At 38.1% G+C, this 20,915-nt stretch overlaps 2 protein-coding genes across 3 annotated transcripts in view; both read left to right on the forward strand.

Annotated features, from left to right (window-relative positions):
* Positions 1 to 20,915, forward strand: part of LOC144643309 (uncharacterized) — a 76,401-nt gene that overhangs the window by 23,937 nt on the left and 31,549 nt on the right. The window lies entirely within an intron of this gene.
* The window catches only part of LOC144643310 (uncharacterized), a 44,384-nt gene continuing 24,354 nt past the window's right edge, over positions 886 to 20,915 (forward strand). Inside the window, exons 1-2 of one of the 2 annotated variants that reach the window (XM_078502513.1) lie at positions 886 to 966; positions 12,287 to 12,313. In XM_078502513.1, coding sequence (XP_078358639.1) covers positions 964 to 966; positions 12,287 to 12,313 — 30 coding nt within the window. In that variant the 5' untranslated portion in view covers positions 886 to 963. Of the gene's footprint in view, positions 967 to 11,342; positions 11,479 to 12,286; positions 12,314 to 20,915 lie in introns of those variants that run through there. The other variant, XM_078502514.1, reaches the window with a different exon arrangement.

Here is a 20,915-nt window from a genome sequence, read left to right on the forward strand (position 1 = left end):
AACTATCAATTATTAACTTGGCAAATTAAATATTCAATCGACCCCGAAAACTCGAAACCCCGCTAACTCGAACTGTTTTTCGTTTCCCTTCAGAGTTCGAGTTACCGGGGTTCTACTGTAGTTCACTTTCTCCAAAAATACACAGAATTTAGTTGTTTCACGTTGTTGTTTTGTAGAGGACAGCAGAGGAAATGCAGTTAGGTGCACGTTCAGACCCATTGTACGATGGCCTCATTATTATTGCTTAAATTATTTTGTTGTTGTTTTTTTTTATAGGAAATTCGTTTTCGGTGATGTGCTTGTTCACGCGCGGGACGTGTCGCTGCATCATGTCTATTTACTTTTAACTTTTAAGGCTCTTAATGGCATGGCTCCAACTTATATTAGTGACTTAATTCATGTAAGAAACACGCACGCTATTCACTGCGCTCTATAAATTCAGACACGCTGCTAGATGTCCCCGCGACATGTCCCTGCTTCATGTCCCCTTGTGTCTGGGCACCTTTATTTAAGAATTGGTACGTCTGAGGGGTGAATTCGTGCCAAGCCAACCAGACAAGACTCTTACTGCTACCTTTACCGAAGATCATCCCCCTTACTTCTATATGGGTGTTCCCCCACGGCGGGGGGTTGTTTTCAATCAAATTCTTTACCTCTTATACTGCAGATAACGGTTGAATATACTGAGATTTAAAACTTTTATTTCTCTCCAGCAATACCGCTTTATGACGTCCGTTTGGAAAGGGGTGGTATGAAAAGGGATCAAGTGAAGATTACCAAAATCCCTACTGAGATGTCACAAATGACGATGTGCATATGGCTAAAACGTGAAAGAGGAGGGTCCAATGCGAATGGAAGAACGTTCTTGGTATCGTACTGGATCTCAAAGTATACTCCAGGGTTCAAACTTATTTTGTCTGGATTATATGACGGAATGATCTTTCTTTATATGGGTTATAAATCATGGTAAGTGTATGGCAAAAGCTGAACTTCCTGTTTCCTGACTCTCTTTATCCTAAGCGGTTAGCCGATACCCAAAGTTTAATTGAACTGAACACATTTCTTTGTTGCAAATATTTTTGAATGCACGAAATGATGCTTCGCTCAACAAGTTTCCTCTGAATGATTACATGGAGTTTCGTCCATAAAACGGCCGTTTTAGTTATAACGAACTTATAAAAATCGTACCAGATCAAACTCCTTATCGCAACTTAAAACAAAAGTTTTTTGCTGGTTGTCGTGCTAAAGGAATTGAGCCGTGTCGTCGCCGTGAGTTTGAGACTATCAGAAATTGTTGGTAGATAAGTGACACGATTAGTGGGAAAACGTTGGATAGTTCGTGTTGAGATCGGGAGCTGGGGGCAATTTTTCGGTATGTATTTTCAGGATGATTTTCGTAGTACAAAGCTCACACGAATATGTAATAGATAATAAATCGTACCAGATCAAACTCCTTATCGCAACTTAAAACAAAAGTTTTTTGCTGATTGTCGTGCTAAAGGAATTGAGCCGTGTCGTCGCCGTGAGTTTGAGACTATCAGAAAATTGTTGGTAGATAAGTGACACGATTAGTGGGAAAACGTTGGATAGTTCGTGTTGAGATCGGGAGCTGGGGGGTGGGGGGGGGGGGGGGGGAGTCGGCACTTCTCTTTGATGGCATAGCGGTTCCGGAAAACGGTGAAAGTATGTGTCAATCTAGCCGTTGCTAAGAAAAACGTCAGCCAAAGTTTTGTTTTTCCCGGAAAGATTTAAATACCAATGACTGCATGCGTGTGAAATGCGGTTTTTGCGTGTAATATTTTACGTCGCTGAGATGTTTTTTGCATTTACAGCCAAATTTCTAACCTGATGTTTCACGAGACTGAGAATGTTTTGGCGGCGGGAAATAACAAGCGAAAAATTTGTCACGGTTGATAACTTACCAACCAGAACATGGGAAATCTTTTCAAAAATTTTGGATTTTTTTTTTTTATTATTTTTCCCCCCCCTTTTTTCACGACTGGTCACCGTTATCACTGTTTGTTGTTTTGATGTCCGGCAAACTTCAAAGGAGCAAACAAAATGCGAATAGCTATTGTGTTTTGTGCCCGATTAAGATCAAAACAGATCAAAACAGGCGAACTAAACCACAGGTAGCCAAAGCTTAAGATACGACTTAGAATAAATAAAATGATCTGAAAACTTAATAAAATGATCTGAAATTATCAACTGCTTATTGTTTTATCTATCTTCTATTACATATTCATGTGAGCTTTGTTGTACGAGTGAAAATTAGCATAATATATGCTAATACTTAAAATGCTCTCAACTAAAGGTGGATTTCCACTGACGCGTAAATATTTACGTACGTAAAAAGTGCGTAAAAAAAGATACGTAGGCAAATTTCCACTGTCGCGTAAAAAGTAATAAAAAGCGTTTCCTTTTTACGCGCGTTGAACGTGCGTAAATGCCCGCCATACTGAATTATCAAGTTGGCGAATAGAGTACGTGATTGTCGGCCATATTGGAGAAGTGAAACAATAAGTTGTTTTTCCTTTGGGAAAAAATCATTAACATTTTTATGCAAATATCTTGTTGTTTGACTCTTCCAACATGGCTGCCATGAAAACACTTTGTACCAAACGCTAGAAAAAGAAATGCGTGAATATGACCAAGAGGCATTTTATAAATACTTCCGAAAGACACCATCAAGAAAAAGAGGATTTGAGGCGACCTTCCCGGATTTCCGGTTCAAAGTCTACGTGACCTGACGCCAGGCGTTTTCTTTCACTACTTCGTTCGTGTAATTTGGTTCTGTAGCCAGTTCTATAGATTATTTCTTGAAATGTTAAGACTTTCTCGATGAGAAGTGTCTTTACATCTGAATGTTTTCCCAAGTAAATCGATGGGCGATTTAAAACAAAATGGTTTTCCACATGGTAAGTGGTGTCATGTGACGAAATCCAAAAGTATGATTGGGTAAATCGTTGCGTAACCGCAGACAGCCGCGTAAAAAGTTGAACTCGGTTCAACTTTTTTCAAAACCCCCAAAATCGCTACGTGCGTAAACGTGCGCGTCACGTGCGTAAATACCTGAAAAAAAAACGTGGCATTGGAAATTGAACGCACCTAATCGCGCGCGTAAAATTTTATTTTACGTACGTTTATAATTTTTACGCGCGTTAACGTGCGTAAACAAAAACGCGACAGTGGAAATCCACCTTAACAAAGCGAAGCGAAAGGTCGCACACTCGAGCCGTCAGAATGCCGACACGTGTTCACGAAATGAGCTGTAATTCTTAAAGTTTGCCATTTCTTACCCAAAACGCCTCAAATTCATAGGCTACGATAATTATCCTGAAAATACATACCGAAAAATTGCCCAATGTTACATCCTTTACCCGTTAAAATGACATTATTTCAGTGGTAAACCTCAACGAACCTTCCGTGGCCCGAGCTCTTCTGCAACTAATCATATGCAAGTTGGAACAACAAAAGCCACTTTCTAGGGGAGGTGTATGGAATTTTGTTTGTTTACTTCTCATCCCTGAGCTCATGAATATGAGGTCATCATGTGTTGCACGAGACATTCCGTACACCTCCCCTAGAAAGTGGCTTTTGTTGTTCCAACTTGCATATGATTATTTGCGGAAGAGCTTGGGCCACGGAAGGTTCGTTGAGGTTTACCACTGAAAAAATGGGTAAAGGATGTAACATTGGGCAATTTTTCGGTATGTATTTTCAGGATGATTTTCGTAGTACAAAGTTTACATGAATATGTAATAGAATATAGATAAAACAATAAGCAGTTGATAATTTCAGATCATTTCATTAAGTTTTCAGATCATGTTATTTATTTTAAGTCGTATCTCAATCTTTAGCTACCTGTGACTAAACAAACATTTTTGTCAAGCTATTTCCTATGCCCTTAGCAACCATTCGATAGCTACCGACTGCGCACACTCGGTTGGATTGTGTTTGGGTAAACTTGAAAAACTTTTCTCAGGTTAATCATCTATTGGTATGAAAGTGTCCTTAACAATACTTAAAAATCATCCTTGTTGGTTATGTGGCCGTGATTTTGCCAATAAATGACTTTTGCACTGGCAATTAAATGTTTACAGCCCTTAATTAACAAAAATAAACAGAATTACTTAAAATACCGTGACATACCCCTTTAAGCCTATCAATTGTTGGCAACGATGATTGACTCGCAAATCCAAAGACCTCTTACACAGGAATTTTATATTAGGAATACAAAAGATCCTTACACAAACCATTCCAAAACTCACCCCGTTGTTCTCGTATCACGTGGTAGACACGTGACACACGGCAAAAATGGTAGACTCCGAACTGCAGGAGTGGGAGGTCCGGGGGAGGCTCGTGCCCCCCCCCCCCCCTATTATAGTCCCCTATTAAAATTTCATCCCCAAATATTTCAAAAACGCTATCATAGAATTTGTTCAAACTTTGCCAACACCCAGGCGCCCATGTGTGGTACAAGCTCCTTTAAGGGATTTCCAAAAAAATCTCCTGGTGCGGAAGAATACGAGCGAAAGTGAAAAACGCAATGACGCCATTTCGTCGCTTTGGCAACTCCAATGTCAATATAACACTGGTCATAAAAATTTAATCTTTATCTAATACAGCTGTGGTGATAAAAATATAACATTTAAATATGAAAATATTGGCGTCCTGTTCTGACCGCTCCAAGTGTGACCAACATCTGTAATCTACAACCCTAAGCGAGACAACGAGTATTCCCGGCCCTTTCTTCCCCCTCCCGAGAATAAAAAAGCGAAAACATCGTCAGTCGTCGATTCACTACTAATGATACATTGGTTTTCATTTTCCACTCCAGCACTTCTGGTGTAGGTAAATTTAAAAGCATTTTCGATAACCAGTGGCATCATGTGTGTGTGTCCTGGGACGGCAACACAGGCCAAGCAAAATTCTTCAAAGATGGAACCTTGGTGCAAACACGTGACAATTGCCAAGTGACAACTATAGGAGGTGGAGACTACATGGCTTTAGGGTATTCAGGAAAGAGTTCTAGTAGCAATTTGGATTCAGTCCTTATTACTGGGTATGTGTTATGGGACAGACTCCTCACTGCTGAAGAGATACGCGAGAGTTCCAGGGTGTGCCTAGAGACCAAGGGGAATCCTGTGGTGTCTTGGAATGATTTCTACAAGTCGGTTCAAACAAATGCGCCAGACTATTTAATCACTCCGTCACAATGCCGAGCCAGGGTGTAACAACGTGAATTGTGCTAGCCGCCAGAAAAAAAGCTCGCAAAGCTGGAAAGAAACGTCTGTGACAGTAAACAAGTCGTGAAAGCAATAAATCGTTAAATTCCTATTAAAATGCCCCCATCTCTCTCTCCGCCCCGCCCCGAGAAAAAGCCCCCCCCCCCCCCAAAAAAAAAAGATTAATCTCCCGAATAAAAGCCCATGAGGGTATATTCCCGATGTATTATGTCTTTACCAACAATATTTCAGACACATGATGTTCTTGATTAAACTTGTTTTGTGTTTCACATCTTTATGTTTAGATAGTTTACCCAAAAATTTTTGTTTCATTCACCTTAAAGGAGTAAGACCCTGAATCTCTTCCATGAATACAAGCCCGGGATCCTTCCGATATGTACGCCCCTCCAACTATTCCTGGTCACGTGACGTCTCACCAAACCAGAACGCAAGGCCGAGTTTTTATCCTTCACTGTATTAGACGTCCTTAATACATATCTGTTGAAGGTTTTTAGCTCGATAGCATTCGCCGTCTTTAAGATAGAGCATTTTGAATTTCGGAGTTTTACGCCACACGAGATCAAAGATGGCCGCCAAAAAGCTGTCACGTACACTTAAAAAATGCTTCATCTTCTGATTTTTAACAATCTGAACAGTTGAGATTTTGCGAGAAGTGTTTATCTGTATGTTTACTTGGTCATAATGGTGTTCTGACCGCTTTTTGTAGCAGAAGTGAATGCCAGATGTTTTTGTTGATTTACGGCCGCCATGTTGGAGCTTAAGTAGTTGGGCTCCGACATGGCGTTTCTATACTGTGCTCTCTAAATTTGCGTGAAACATTTTGATGGATAACTCGAGTACGGAATAACGTACAGACCTGAGACTTAGACAATTAAATTATATAGTAGTTTTCTACAACCTGTATTATTAAATTCTCATCCTCGGATATTGCATTTCTAGCTTTCTGATTGGTTCACTGAATCCCGGTTATCAGCTCGTATACCTATGTTTGATCTTATATGGGAAATTAGTGCGGCGAGTGCCGCTCAGCGCAAAATTTTTCTGCTGGAAGCGACAGTTGAAAACAGCAAATTTGGCGAGCTTTATGAACAAGAAATAATCAGCGGTGCCTACAAAAACCACAGAAATGCCATAGTAAAAATAACTACGCAAAACAAAAGGATTGATGCGAAAAGTTTAATTAACAATACTTGTAAACGCACAACAAGAGCGAGTGAATAAAGTAGAAAACCAGCAAATAATTTACGAAAGAACGGCAAACTGACACAGTTTCATTCATTCTACGTCATAAAATTAGGCTCGGCACTTCTGTAAAGTTGTTATCTTTTAGTCTTGGTCTTGTCCTTTTATACTTCAATAAACCTGTTCCACGTTGAGCTCAATTTCGCTTTAAATAATATAGCAGTCTTGATGACAGCCGTGGAGCCGTAAATTACAAGTACAATGTAAACACTTTCTTCGTTCGACATGCACAAGACGTGTAGTTTCCAGGAAAGCTTTGGATCATCCCGTAAATCTTAACTGTTATCACAACTTCCAGGATATATCGACGACTTTAGAGGAGATTATTGGATGAAAATCTTGGGAAGAAAACAGTCTCTCGCTCGCTTTCCTCGTGTGTTTCATTCAACTCAAGAAGTGAACACCACGCCACAAATTTTCCCGCCTCCTCATACTATCACTTCGTTTACATCAAACTGAAATGTCCAGTCGATTTAAACTTAAAGAAGAATTTAATAAAACAATTATTCTATTCGCCCTTGCTGGATACGAGTTGTTATAGCCAACTCGGCGCTTCGCACCTCGTTGGCTATTTACCACCTCGTATCCACCGCGGGCTCACAGAATAATTGTTAAATATTCTTGATTTTTTTGACTCAATAATTTTGGATATATTTTTTCGCGGCGTGACAGTGAAAACCACCTATAGACCACCAAACAACAATCCCAGGGCTGAACGCAGGGCTTAAAGTGTCCCTATATTTCCTATAGTTTTGCAATCCGTTTATATTTCCCTTTATAATATAGATAGGAGTCTCCGACTTTGTTTTTCCGGTTCTTTCGGAGGGGAGTGCGAGCTTATTAATAATTTCCCAAACAGCCGCTGGAAATCGAGCTAAAATTAGCGTCTAATGAGCAAAAAATAAAAATCCATATTTTCTCTCATTATAACTCTTCGTTTATTAAATATATTTCTTCTAATGTGCCGGCAATTAGGTGCCAGATAATTAGTACTACGCTTTCTTAGTGAGATATACAGGATATATTTTGCTGCCTTTAAGTTAACCAGACCCTTCATTGTGTGGAGGTGGTTCTGATTCATTCAGTGAGCCCTGGTCAGTGTTTTCACCTGGGGCTTCACACACTGAGGGGCTGTTATACGTTAGCTGGTTGTTCTTTACGTACTCAAATGCTTGGTGCCACTGAAATGCGATTACTTTTCCTCCGTCGCACTTCTTTGAGTTCTTTGCATTGTTTGCTATGTCTTACTCACTGAGCTCGAGGACTCGATCCCACACGTTGAATTCCGAGAAGAGGAAGCCGAAGACACTAGTACCAACAGCTATTCCTCCCCCTCTGCGTATCTCGCCTCTTTCCTGTCTGATAAAATTTCCTTTCCGTCGAGGTAACACCCGGCGGACTATACCATTAACTCCAGACCAGGTCGTGCGAATTTGATGCCACTAATACAATGTGACACAGGGTGTCAAGTTCCTATTTTTTCCTATTTTTTCCTATTTTTTGGCCTGCCTCCTATTTTCTCCTATTTTTTCATGAAATTCCTATTTTTTCCTATTTTTTAGGGTTTTGTCAGGTACACAGAAACATTGTGAAATATTTGAAATGAAATTGTCAATAAAATTGATAAATTCTACAAAAAACTGAAACTTCATGTCAAAAAAGACCGCTTTGAAGCCTTTATGAGTGATTTTCTTCTGAAACTCGTGCCCAGACTTTCTCAGTGCTTTTGATAGCATGCAAGATAGTGTGGATACTCTGATGCGAGAGGAAGAAGTAGTAAAAGCAGACTTGAAAGCGGCTGATGAACTAATGATGCCCTTTCAGCACAGCTGTCAACAAACAAACTGTTAATGTAGCCACAATGATGCTTGACACATGCTAAGACCAAGCGAGACCAAGCAATGCAAAGCTTGGAGAAAATAGGACAAAAGAGAAAACTTCTTTGACACTCTCAAAGAAAAGGCCATGTCCTCAACAGCAAATGCTGCCAAAAACGAGAGCAAAGCTAAGGTTACCCAATCTGCTAAAAGAGCCAAAACAGTATAGTGTTGGACTTTTTGATTGTTGATTTTTCAAAGTCGTGGTTGGCTTTTATTGTAAGAAAGACATACATTTGGTGAAAGTGAACATTATATTGTTTCGGTTTGTAAAAAAATTAGCTTTTCATTCTCACAGTTTTAAAGGTCTAATGACTTAAAGTAAAGGCATCTTGTGAAGTATCTAATGAAATTTGGAATCTGGTAATTGTTGTAGGACGAGTTGTGCTTGGTAACATTTGTTTATACGGCAATACATTGTGGATGTATGCCATTGTGCCTGTTAAATATTAAAGCGTTGGGTTGTGAAACGAAGTTGCTGTTAGGAGTGTTAAGAGGATAGAACTCAAAGAAATCCTCCTATTTTTTCCTATTTTGGGGTGAGAATTCCTATTTATTTCCTATTTTTTGGACATTGTCATTCCTATTTTCCTATTTTCTAAGTGCCATTTGTCACTTGACACCCTGTGCTTGTCCAATTTGGAAATAATTAGATTCAAAAAATTCCTCTGACAGCCAAATTGGACTCGGCCTACGGCCTCGTCCAATTTTGGCTGCCCTCGGAATCTTTTTCATCAAATTATTTCCAAATTGGACAGCATGTAGTCCAATTACGTATACATATTTAGAGAGGATGCCACACCACGCTAGCTGGTTTTCATGCGGGTCCTCTATCCAGGTCGAATTGGAATTTGGAAATGTTGGTTTTTCAGGAAGGAGTAAAACTTGCCTGAGTATCAGGGTTTCTTAAAAAATCACTTTAACGAAAAACAAAGGCGCGATGCTAACACAAAGTATTTTTACAGCTTAGAAAAACACCACCATGACATCAAAACAGTATCAAACTCAAACTCCTACATAGAAGATCAATTTGAAATATTAGAAGAAGAAAAAAACTTCTATGAGTTACTATACCGCTCAAACAATATCAACGACAAAAAATTCAAGAATCCACCTTTCTTTAATGCAGAATACGTAACCGCACTAAGTGGGGAAGAAAAGGAAGCCTGCCAAGGATTAGGAAACGAAGAAGAATGTACTAACGCGCTCAAATCCGTTAACATGAACAACAAAACCCCAGGCGCCGATGGTCTGCCGGCGGAAATTTACCGATTTATCTAGCCCGCCATCTGCGTTGACCTGCAAGCCAGTTACAACTATGCTTTTTAACATGGAACGCTTTTTGTAAGCCAAAAAGCGTAGGATAATTTCGCTTATACCAAAGAAAAACAAGGATAAAACGATCCTGGAAAATCTAAGGCCCATCTCACTTCTAAATGTTGACTACAAAATTCTCACTAAAGTGTAATAGCCAAGAGAGTAGAAAAAGTTTTGCCAACCTTAATAAACCCAGACCAAACCGGTAATGTTATAGGACGCTACATTGGCGAAAACGTCATACCGTAAATGATCTAATAAACGCCTGGGGCGTCTATTAAATTTTAGGAGTTCTAGGTGGGGCGTTAAATAGAGAGAGGCGTTTATTTCACTTTAACTGTAACAACGCCAACGAAACAAATAAGTGTCAAGACGTCTGCACTGTATCGAGAAATTGGTTCCAAAATAACGGAAATTAAGGTCATGAAAATAAGCGCTCCACTTAATTAACGGCGCGGAAATTAACGTTAACAAAAATTAACGCGACTTAAATTAACGCGAATTTTTGAAATTCGCTTTAATTTCATGAAGCGTTAATTTCCTATACGTATTACAACACACAGATAAGCTAAATCAAAAAGGCTTCCCTATTAAAAAGCGTTCGACTCGATTGAATCGAACTACCTTTTAGAAACACTACAGTATGGGGCCCAGTTCTCGGCCGGGTCCAGTTCTCGGCCACTTTGTGTTTAACGCGTTTTTTCGTACTCCAGTTGAATTAAAAGAAAACGTTATTTCCTTAAACCGATAGACTGACTGTAGGTGAATTTGTTTTCCCGAAAAATTTGCTTGTTTACGGCTCCTTAAAATTCATGGATGTAGTTAAATTCGTATTTTATCCGAAAGCCCCCACCAAACGAGCTAATTTTTGGCATGTGAAACGTAGAATAATTCAGCTTTCTACTTTAGTTAACTTTTCGTTGAACCGTTGTATTTTTTTGGTCTTAATTTACTTCGAAATTTTTTCTTGCGACGTTTGCGTATTTGCCAGTTCTCGGTCACCCTGCTCGCTATCATCTGCTGCTGCCAGAATGAAAGAAAGAAATGTTTTAAAAATAAAGTTCAATCTTATCTCTAAGTTTTGAGCTGACTCTTGTCTTGTCTAATATTTCTACAACACCTAACTCTTTCAAGACCTTTTCACTGCAAAATAAACCATCTAAATGCATTGGTCACACAATGCAGTTTTGCTAGAACCTGCACATAGGCAACTAGGCGCGTTATAAATAAAAACCTTTTCTAAAGTAAAACAAAGCCTCATAAACATAATTTGGGATCGATATAACATGAATAAGTTTACAGAGTGATTTTATGACTGTGAAAATTAATTGAGATTTTTTTTACAGATAATTATGCACAAGCTTTTTAGTGGCCGAGAACTGGGCCAAGGTGGCCGAGAACTGGGCCCACAAATGGAGCTTTTATTTTTTTTATTGCTCGGGCAAATTAATTATTGACCGATCGATAGCTTTACACCAAAAAACTGAATAATGGGCGAAATTTCAAGTACCTGCGGTTCTTCTGAGGTAAGAAATACAAGTTTACGTCAAAAGTGGCCGAAAACGGGGCCCCATTCTGTACGGCTTTTTAATTTCGGCTTTGATTTCCAAAATTGGATAAAAAATTTCTGTAATAATATCACATGTTGCGTTTTTGAATGAATAACGGCCACGCCTCTACCTTTTTCTCCCTACAGCGAAAAGTAAGACAAGGTCGTCCAATGTCTGGCGTCCTCTTTGTTCTCGGCATAGAACTCCTCTCTCGATCCACGAGAAGCGAGCCCACTATCAAAGGTATCCAAGTCAACAAGGCTGAACTAAAAATTAAGCCAATATGCCGACAACACAACAGTGTTTGTTCGTGACCTTGACTCTGTCACGAGTCTATTGAAGTTAACGTTGCTAAATGAATTTAACGAGTGTTCTGGCCAACACCAAATTGTTGCGGATACACTGAAATGATACAAATGTTTCTCCTTTTGCCCGCACGCGCAACATTTGTCGCGGACTCAAAAAAAATGTTTCTGGTTTCTTTTAGAAACAGTTTGTATCTGCAACAATGTTTTTCCGTTTGCTCGCCCAAGAAAACATAATCAGCAACAATGTATCCTCGTTTACCACTGCCTTTAGTTTCCCTAGAATGACAGAACAGATAAAATTTTATAGCGAAGCCTAAAATTATCCCACAGAGCCACCAGATAGCCTGAAACAATGCTTTAAGGTAATTTTAAATACTTTTTTCTCTTACAGTAAGAGAGAAAATCGTAGTTGGATGTCCCAATGTATTGAATTGATGCTCAACCGCTGCTAGCACTAAATGGGAACACAGCCACGAACTAAAATTAATAGAAGAAAAATAAAATATTATTGAATCACACACACACATGAAAACAAATATTATTTTTCGATGTTGGTTTTTGACATTGTTCGCTTTAACGAATTCTTTCCCGTAGAAGATAAAGGTGTTATACCACCTCCCTCAACTGTTTACCTTTGGGCCGGTGACTGTAAATAAAATTGTAGTCGTTGAATTATAAATAAACTAAAGCCTTTAAAAGTGTATTATCTGTTCTGGAAAAACTATTTTCATTTACTTTTACAGGATTGGGAAAAGACAAAGAGACCATCGGTAAGATAATATATTTTTTTTGTAAGATTATCTACATGTTATGTAAGAAAAACGTATTTTACTTGAAAAAAAAAGGGAAGATTCGTCAGTGGAAGAGTCCGGTGGGGAGGAGCTTCATTTTTATTTTATTCATTTTTAACTCGGAAAGGAGTTGTAGTGGGCGAAGTGAATTCACTTCTTCCATCCTTCACTCGCACGCAATACGTGCAAGTGTTTTACGGCCTTTAGAGAATTAGACCTGTCCTCTGATTACCTACATTTCTAGTTAAGTTGAATAATATTAACATGCCTAATTACCAGCCGAAATATTGTATTAATGCCAGTTTTCTCGAAATACCGTATTTATTCAGCTTTAAGCCGAGACTCTAAACGTTTGATTTTTAGAAACAGTTAGATTCCGACAAAAAAACCCCAAACACTCGGAAATAAGCCGAGACCCAATTTTTTTCGTCGCAATCTCTTCTACAATAATTATTTCTGCCTGAGACTGTTTCTGTTCCTTTCTTTAAGTTTAGCTAATTTGCAGAATCATAGACTACGAGCAGTCCCAATTTTTCGCAGAGTTCGAAAAAAAATTTCGCTTCAAACTCGACGAACTCAGCGAAAAAATAGGGACTGCTCGTAGTCTAGCAGAATCACTGCTAACGTGACTTTTCAAGAGAAGGAGGGTCAAGAAGGAATCGATCTATTTGACTTGTTGTCGCGACACCAGAAACTGGCCAATCAGAAGCGTTCGTTCCCACGCGCTTGGTAAACATTGTAACACGATCTGACAGAAATCGGCTGCATGTAATATTTTTGTTCACAAGTGAGAACTTAAAATACCACGACTTCTCTCACGTTCTCTCCAAAAGAAACCACTTCAGAAGAGTTTGATTGGATTGAGGATACTCGACAAATACTGGTAACAGCACATGTTTCGTTTTGATGACATTTAAAGTTCACCCGCTTGATCTGCTTGATCTTTTCGCTAGCATCTTGGCGAATTGCGACGAACTGAAGATTCACTGAATCATTAGGAATCATCCCGTATTCTCTGGCGATTTTGCAGTTGTTCTAAACTGTCTCTACCTTGGCAACAACTTTCAATTTGAAGGTTTAGTTGTTTGAAAACCAGTAGCAACTGCATTTGGCATGATGATCGATAACTGCTTTTCGGAAGAATGCGTGATTGTTTGAGATGGGATTCTGAACTCAGGTGAATGTTTTGTCACGCTTGTGTACGGTTCTATTAATAAATTCATTCTTTTAATTATCAGTGATTTATTGTTTTTCAATTACATAGTTGTGATTTAACGAATATGTTGATTCGCTGCACGTGGATTGTTTTATAGTTTGAAGGAAAAATCGGGTCTCGACTTATAGCCGAGTGATTTGGGTTTGTTTTTTGTCAGAGTCTAACTGGTTCCAAAAACTAAAAGTCTAGGGTCTCGGCTTTTTGCCGAATAAATATGGTACATGCATGCTTAACTACCAGCCGAAATATTGTATTAATGTCAGTTTTCTTGAAATAGACCAAAACTTTATTTTTCTAATGATATTATTATTTTGCCTAACCTTCAAAAAACAAAAAGGAAAAATAAAAAGAAAGAAAACAATTTGCAACCAATGGAAATGAAATGAAACTAAACCAACATTTGTTTTAGCAAATCTCTCCTTGTCAGTTTGCTGTTTTCGATTCTTGTTTCATAATAACTTTTCCGAGTTTAGTGGCTCATAGCCACTTTGAATAGTTATTAAGTAGTGAATGCAATGAACGACTTATTGCGGGCAGGAATCGATTAAATTTGTGTAAACTCCCTTGGTAACCTGGCAATTTTATATCAAGTTTGAATAAAGTTCAAAATGGCGGATGAACGTGGTCAAAGAGCTCTCCCAAGTTGTAATGCGAACTTTTGGATGCATGTACATCAGGACAATACGAATATTTTTTTCTGGAAGGAATTTTTCTAACCAGGCCAGTGCTCGAATCCACATTTACACACAACGCAACGGAAAGGACGGTGGCGGTCGAGGGAGCAAGGAGCTTACACGCCGATCAATAGCTTATTTCGAAAGACCTTGGATATCAAATTATCTTTCATTGAAATGCGATCATATAGTCGGTAAGTAATAATTTAGGCTGTATTTTCCACTACAGATTGGTCTCAATCAGCAAGATAAAAGAGATGCGTTTCGAAACAAAGATATAAGCAATATATAGTTGTTGGCTTGCTTTGTCTTTCGATCGATCATTTTGCACTTTCGTCAAGTTTTTGTTCTAGTAATAATAGTAATATTTTATATTTGTTGTCTTACTTTCGTTAACGAAGTTCACAATTTCCTCTGACATTGGTAGCTTATTAGGTAGTTATGTGAATGATAAATTTGCTTTGTTTTTGTAGGCAGACTACATTTTTAAACACAGTATCTTGACACAGTATTACTATTATAGATCAGTCCCTAAAATATTTTTTTCTTTATATTACATGAACATTTGTATTAACTGAAAGAACAAAGTTACCGGTATCCATTTGTTAATGAATTTTTCTACTTGACTATGTTACGGTGAGGGTAAAAGACGGAATGAGTTTGCGGAATGGCATGTGGCATGACTTGCGGAATGGCATAATTATGCGGAATGTAATTTACGCGGAATGACTCATTGACATAAATTATACTGAAGAGCGCGCCAATTTTTAAAGAGCAGCCGCTTTATTAAATACTGCGGGCTTAATGATGACAATCGATTGAAGATAGCATAGAGTCTTTGATTTCACGTATGATGTTCTTCACGGATTCTACGAAAATATTTCGGCGGCCAGTGTTTCCCCAATGCTAAGGCTTTCCCATTCTGTGGACGGTTTATCGCTTTTTTAGTCAAAAGATAATACAGCGACGGAAAAGCATCCGACCGTAGATCTTTATACGAACCGAAAAATGCCTCGGATACATCTTTGTATTAATATTCATGTGCGGGTTACCATTTACCAGATTTACACGCGACCCTTTAATACTGTAAGTTAAACAAAACATCGAGACGAAAGCCGAGTTTTGGCGGATATCATCTCAGCCTCAGTAAGTACAGGGTACAAAGCAGAGAGATTACGAACACTACGGCGTATTTGTTTCATTAGAAGTCTTCCTGTCTTGCTTTTCGTTAGTCTCCTTCGCAGCCGCTCGGGTTGAAATCACGCAACGCTCCCAGTTTGGCCCGAGTGCCGGGCTGCGAAGGAGACTAGCTTTTCGCCCGCCATTATGAAGACTATATAAACTCAGTGGAAGACTTGAACATAAACGTAAAAAAGCGGCAACCGACGGCCGATCGAGTAGAGTGAAACTTTCATATAGTGACTATAGTCACTGCACGGTAAAAACAAGCTATCGTATTTCAGATCTAGCTCGCATTGCAGATTTAAGGAATCCGGCGAGTAATTATCACTGCCTACTTGTTGTGAATACTTGGCTTTCTCTTAGGAAAAGAAAATCATTCGCTAAACATACATTTTATTTTACCGCAAAGATCACGAGACGCACATCGATAAAACCCACTGCGGTGTAAATAGTGTCACACCAGCAGAGAAGCCGTGTCACGATCTTTTCATCGCCGTAATAAAAAGCTAGAAATATACCAAAAGTAGTTGTCTTCAATGAAACCACTAGCTTTTTCCCACCAAGCAAGTTTTCATTTAGAAAGAAACGATTCCTGGAACAAGGCAGTGACACGGTCACACAATATTTCGCGGGCGACTAACAACACGTCACTTGCATGCTTTCATTTATTTAAATGCGTTGTCTTTTTAAAAACTTCTCTTCAAATGGGTTGAACTTGACAGTTGTGTGTCTTGCCTTGAAGTACGTAGCTTTAGAACGAATATCGTTCTGTATTTTGAGGCAAATAGACGAGAGATTTCATTCACGTTTACAGAACTACTCACACTGTACTCAGCCAACGCCAGCTAGTCGAAAATTCAAGTCCTCGGAAGCGTCACGGCAAATAGCAAAAGTAATTTCTCTGGTACTGTTCGGCGTAAATACAACGATGTTCAATGGAAGTTTCCTCGTCCAGCAGTATTTAACAAGGCGGCTTCTTTTTTAAAATTTGGCGCGCTTTTTGGTATAATTTATGTCAATGAATCATTCCGCGTAAATTACATTCCGCATAATTATGCCATTCCGCAAGTCATGCCACATGCCATTCCGCAAACTCATTCCGCCTTTTACCCTCACCGACTATGTTAAAGTGTGTGCTCATTTAGGCCAGGGTGGAAAGGAGGGACCAGAAGGTACTTGATTTTAAAGAGTGATGAATTTGTTTAAGACAAATTTTAAATTTACAAATACTAAAATTAGCGATTTTCGCCCAACTCACTAAAATCCCCAAAATGTTATAGCCACTAAAAACCTTAAAGTAGTTTTCTGTACATGTCCAGGGTTGCAGCCGTTTTCAATTTGGCCCCTTTTATTGATAATAAAGATAAATAAAAAATTGCTTACACTTGATGGTTTGCATTGTCCTACAGGTTACTCTAACAAGGCACATAGTATTTTGAATTCATTTATAGATTTACCAAAACAATATCCTGCAATACAACACATCACTGAACTCTGTATGAGGCTAGTCTGTCAAAAGGGGTTTTCAACATGTTTCAACTATCACTTACGTTTACAAAAATTGTAATTTCTCAGCAAACATTTAAAATATTGGCTTATTCTGACTGACAGTTTTAAATACCACATTCACGACTTTGCTCATAGAGCCTTTGATTTCAATTGGCTTAACAACGTTACTGGATTGCAAACAAATTCCTGGACTTCTAAAATGACCGTTGTAATAACATTTTTCCACATGTTGCGCGCGGTTTGAGTCCAACAAATCCCATCTGGAATTAATTTTGTAATTCCATACATTACCGTTACCAAAATTCGGTCTGCAAATATATGTTCAAAAATCAAGTTGACAGTTTTTTTTGTGGAATCATTTTTGGCCATTTCGTTTTCTTCTGGGGGTCATGGTTGTGATGATTTTATTTTGCCTGGAATAGGAAACATATTCAGTTATCGAAAGAATATACAAAAGGTTATTTGCCAACTACTGCGATTTTTGTCCAGTCGGGGAGCCAAAATGTTTCATAAAGATGACCAAGAAAGAAGTAGTATTGCTTATCTATAGCTATGAACTGGGCTCGAGACGTGTTATCGAATTTTTATTGTTTTGTAAGGTAAACGATGACTTTACGAGGCGTTTGTCTCCAGTTATACTGTAAACTTTTGATAGTTCACGGATTTCAGTGACAATATCTTTTGGAATTGGGTCAGTTATACTGTAAACTTTTGATAGTTCACGGATTTCAGTGACAATATCTTTTGGAATCGGGTCAGTTATACTGTAAACTTTTGATAGTTCACGGATTTCAGTGACAATATCCTTAGAAATCGGGTCAGTTATACTGTAAACTTTTGATAGTTCACGGATTTCAGTGACAATATCCTTAGAAATCGGGTCAGTTATACTGTAAACTTTTGATAGTTCACGGATTTCAGTGACAATATCCTTAGAAATCGGGTCAGTTATACTGTAAACTTTTGATAGTTCACGGATTTCAGTGACAATATCCTTAGAAATCGGGTCAGTTATACTGTAAACTTTTGATAGTTCACGGATTTCAGTGACAATATTCTTAGAAATCGGGTCAGTTATACTGTAAACTTTTGATAGTTCACGGATTTCAGTGACAATATCCTTAGAAATCGGGTCAGTTATACTGTAAACTTTTGATAGTTCACGGATTTCAGTGACAATATCCTTTGAAATCGGGTCAGTTATACTGTAAACTTTTGATAGTTCACGGATTTCAGTGACAATATCCTTAGAAATCGGGTCAGTTATACTGTAAACTTTTGATAGTTCACGGATTTCAGTGACAATATCCTTAGAAATCGGGTCAGTTATACTGTAAACTTTTGATAGTTCACGGATTTCAGTGACAATATCCTTAGAAATCGGGTCTGTTATACTGTAAACTTTTGATAGTTCACGGATTTCAGTGACAATATCCTTAGAAATCGGGTCAGTTATACTGTAAACTTTTGATAGTTCACGGATTTCAGTGACAATATCCTTAGAAATCGGGTCAGTTATACTGTAAACTTTTGATAGTTCACGGATTTCAGTGACAATATCCTTAGAAATCGGGTCAGTTATACTGTAAACTTTTGATAGTTCACGGATTTCAGTGACAATATCCTTAGAAATCGGGTCAGTTATACTGTAAACTTTTGATAGTTCACGGATTTCAGTGACAATATCCTTAGAAATCGGGTCAGTTATACTGTAAACTTTTGATAGTTCACGGATTTCAGTGACAATATCCTTAGAAATCGGGTCAGTTATACTGTAAACTTTTGATAGTTCACGGATTTCAGTGTCAATATCCTTAGAAATCGGGTCAGTTATACTGTAAACTTTTGATAGTTCACGGATTTCAGTGACAATATCCTTAGAAATCGGGTCAGTTATACTGTAAACTTTTGATAGTTCACGGATTTCAGTGACAATATCCTTAGAAATCGGGTCAGTTATACTGTAAACTTTTGATAGTTCACGGATTTCAGTGACAATATCCTTAGAAATCGGGTCAGTTATACTGTAAACTTTTGATAGTTCACGGATTTCAGTGACAATATCCTTAGAAATCGGGTCAGTTATACTGTAAACTTTTGATAGTTCACGGATTTCAGTGACAATATCCTTAGAAATCGGGTCAGTTATACTGTAAACTTTTGATAGTTCACGGATTTCAGTGACAATATCCTTAGAAATCGGGTCAGTTATACTGTAAACTTTTGATAGTTCACGGATTTCAGTGACAATATCCTTAGAAATCGGGTCAGTTATACTGTAAACTTTTGATAGTTCACGGATTTCAGTGACAATATCCTTAGAAATCGGGTCAGTTATACTGTAAACTTTTGATAGTTCACGGATTTCAGTGACAATATCCTTAGAAATCGGGTCAGTTATACTGTAAACTTTTGATAGTTCACGGATTTCAGTGACAATATCCTTAGAAATCGGGTCAGTTATACTGTAAACTTTTGATAGTTCACGGATTTCAGTGACAATATCCTTAGAAATCGGGTCAGTTATACTGTAAACTTTTGATAGTTCACGGATTTCAGTGACAATATCCTTAGAAATCGGGTCAGTTATACTGTAAACTTTTGATAGTTCACGGATTTCAGTGACAATATCCTTAGAAATCGGGTCAGTTATACTGTAAACTTTTGATAGTTCACGGATTTCAGTGACAATATCCTTAGAAATCGGGTCAGTTATACTGTAAACTTTTGATAGTTCACGGATTTCAGTGACAATATCCTTAGAAATCGGGTCAGTTATACTGTAAACTTTTGATAGTTCACGGATTTCAGTGACAATATCCTTAGAAATCGGGTCAGTTATACTGTAAACTTTTGATAGTTCACGGATTTCAGTGACAATATCCTTAGAAATCGGGTCAGTTATACTGTAAACTTTTGATAGTTCACGGATTTCAGTGACAATATCCTTAGAAATCGGGTCAGTTATACTGTAAACTTTTGATAGTTCACGGATTTCAGTGACAATATCCTTAGAAATCGGGTCAGTTATACTGTAAACTTTTGATAGTTCACGGATTTCAGTGACAATATCCTTAGAAATCGGGTCAGTTATACTGTAAACTTTTGATAGTTCACGGATTTCAGTGACAATATCCTTAGAAATCGGGTCAGTTATACTGTAAACTTTTGATAGTTCACGGATTTCAGTGACAATATCCTTAGAAATCGGGTCAGTTATACTGTAAACTTTTGATAGTTCACGGATTTCAGTGACAATATCCTTAGAAATCGGGTCAGTTATACTGTAAACTTTTGATAGTTCACGGATTTCAGTGACAATATCCTTAGAAATCGGGTCAGTTATACTGTAAACTTTTGATAGTTCACGGATTTCAGTGACAATATCCTTAGAAATCGGGTCAGTTATACTGTAAACTTTTGATAGTTCACGGATTTCAGTGACAATATCCTTAGAAATCGGGTCAGTTATACTGTAAACTTTTGATAGTTCACGGATTTCAGTGACAATATCCTTAGAAATCGGGTCAGTTATACTGTAAACTTTTGATAGTTCACGGATTTCAGTGACAATATCCTTAGAAATCGGGTCAGTTATACTGTAAACTTTTGATAGTTCACGGATTTCAGTGACAATATCCTTAGAAATCGGGTCAGTTATACTGTAAACTTTTGATAGTTCACGGATTTCAGTGACAATATCCTTAGAAATCGGGTCAGTTATACTGTAAACTTTTGATAGTTCACGGATTTCAGTGACAATATCCTTAGAAATCGGGTCAGTTATACTGTAAACTTTTGATAGTTCACGGATTTCAGTGACAATATCCTTAGAAATCGGGTCAGTTATACTGTAAACTTTTGATAGTTCACGGATTTCAGTGACAATATCCTTAGAAATCGGGTCAGTTATACTGTAAACTTTTGATAGTTCACGGATTTCAGTGACAATATCCTTAGAAATCGGGTCAGTTATACTGTAAACTTTTGATAGTTCACG

Source organism: Oculina patagonica, chromosome 2, assembly GCF_052425735.1.
Source record: "Oculina patagonica isolate OP01 chromosome 2, crgOcupat, whole genome shotgun sequence".
In the NCBI taxonomy this organism is placed as follows: Eukaryota; Metazoa; Cnidaria; class Anthozoa; order Scleractinia; family Oculinidae; genus Oculina; species Oculina patagonica.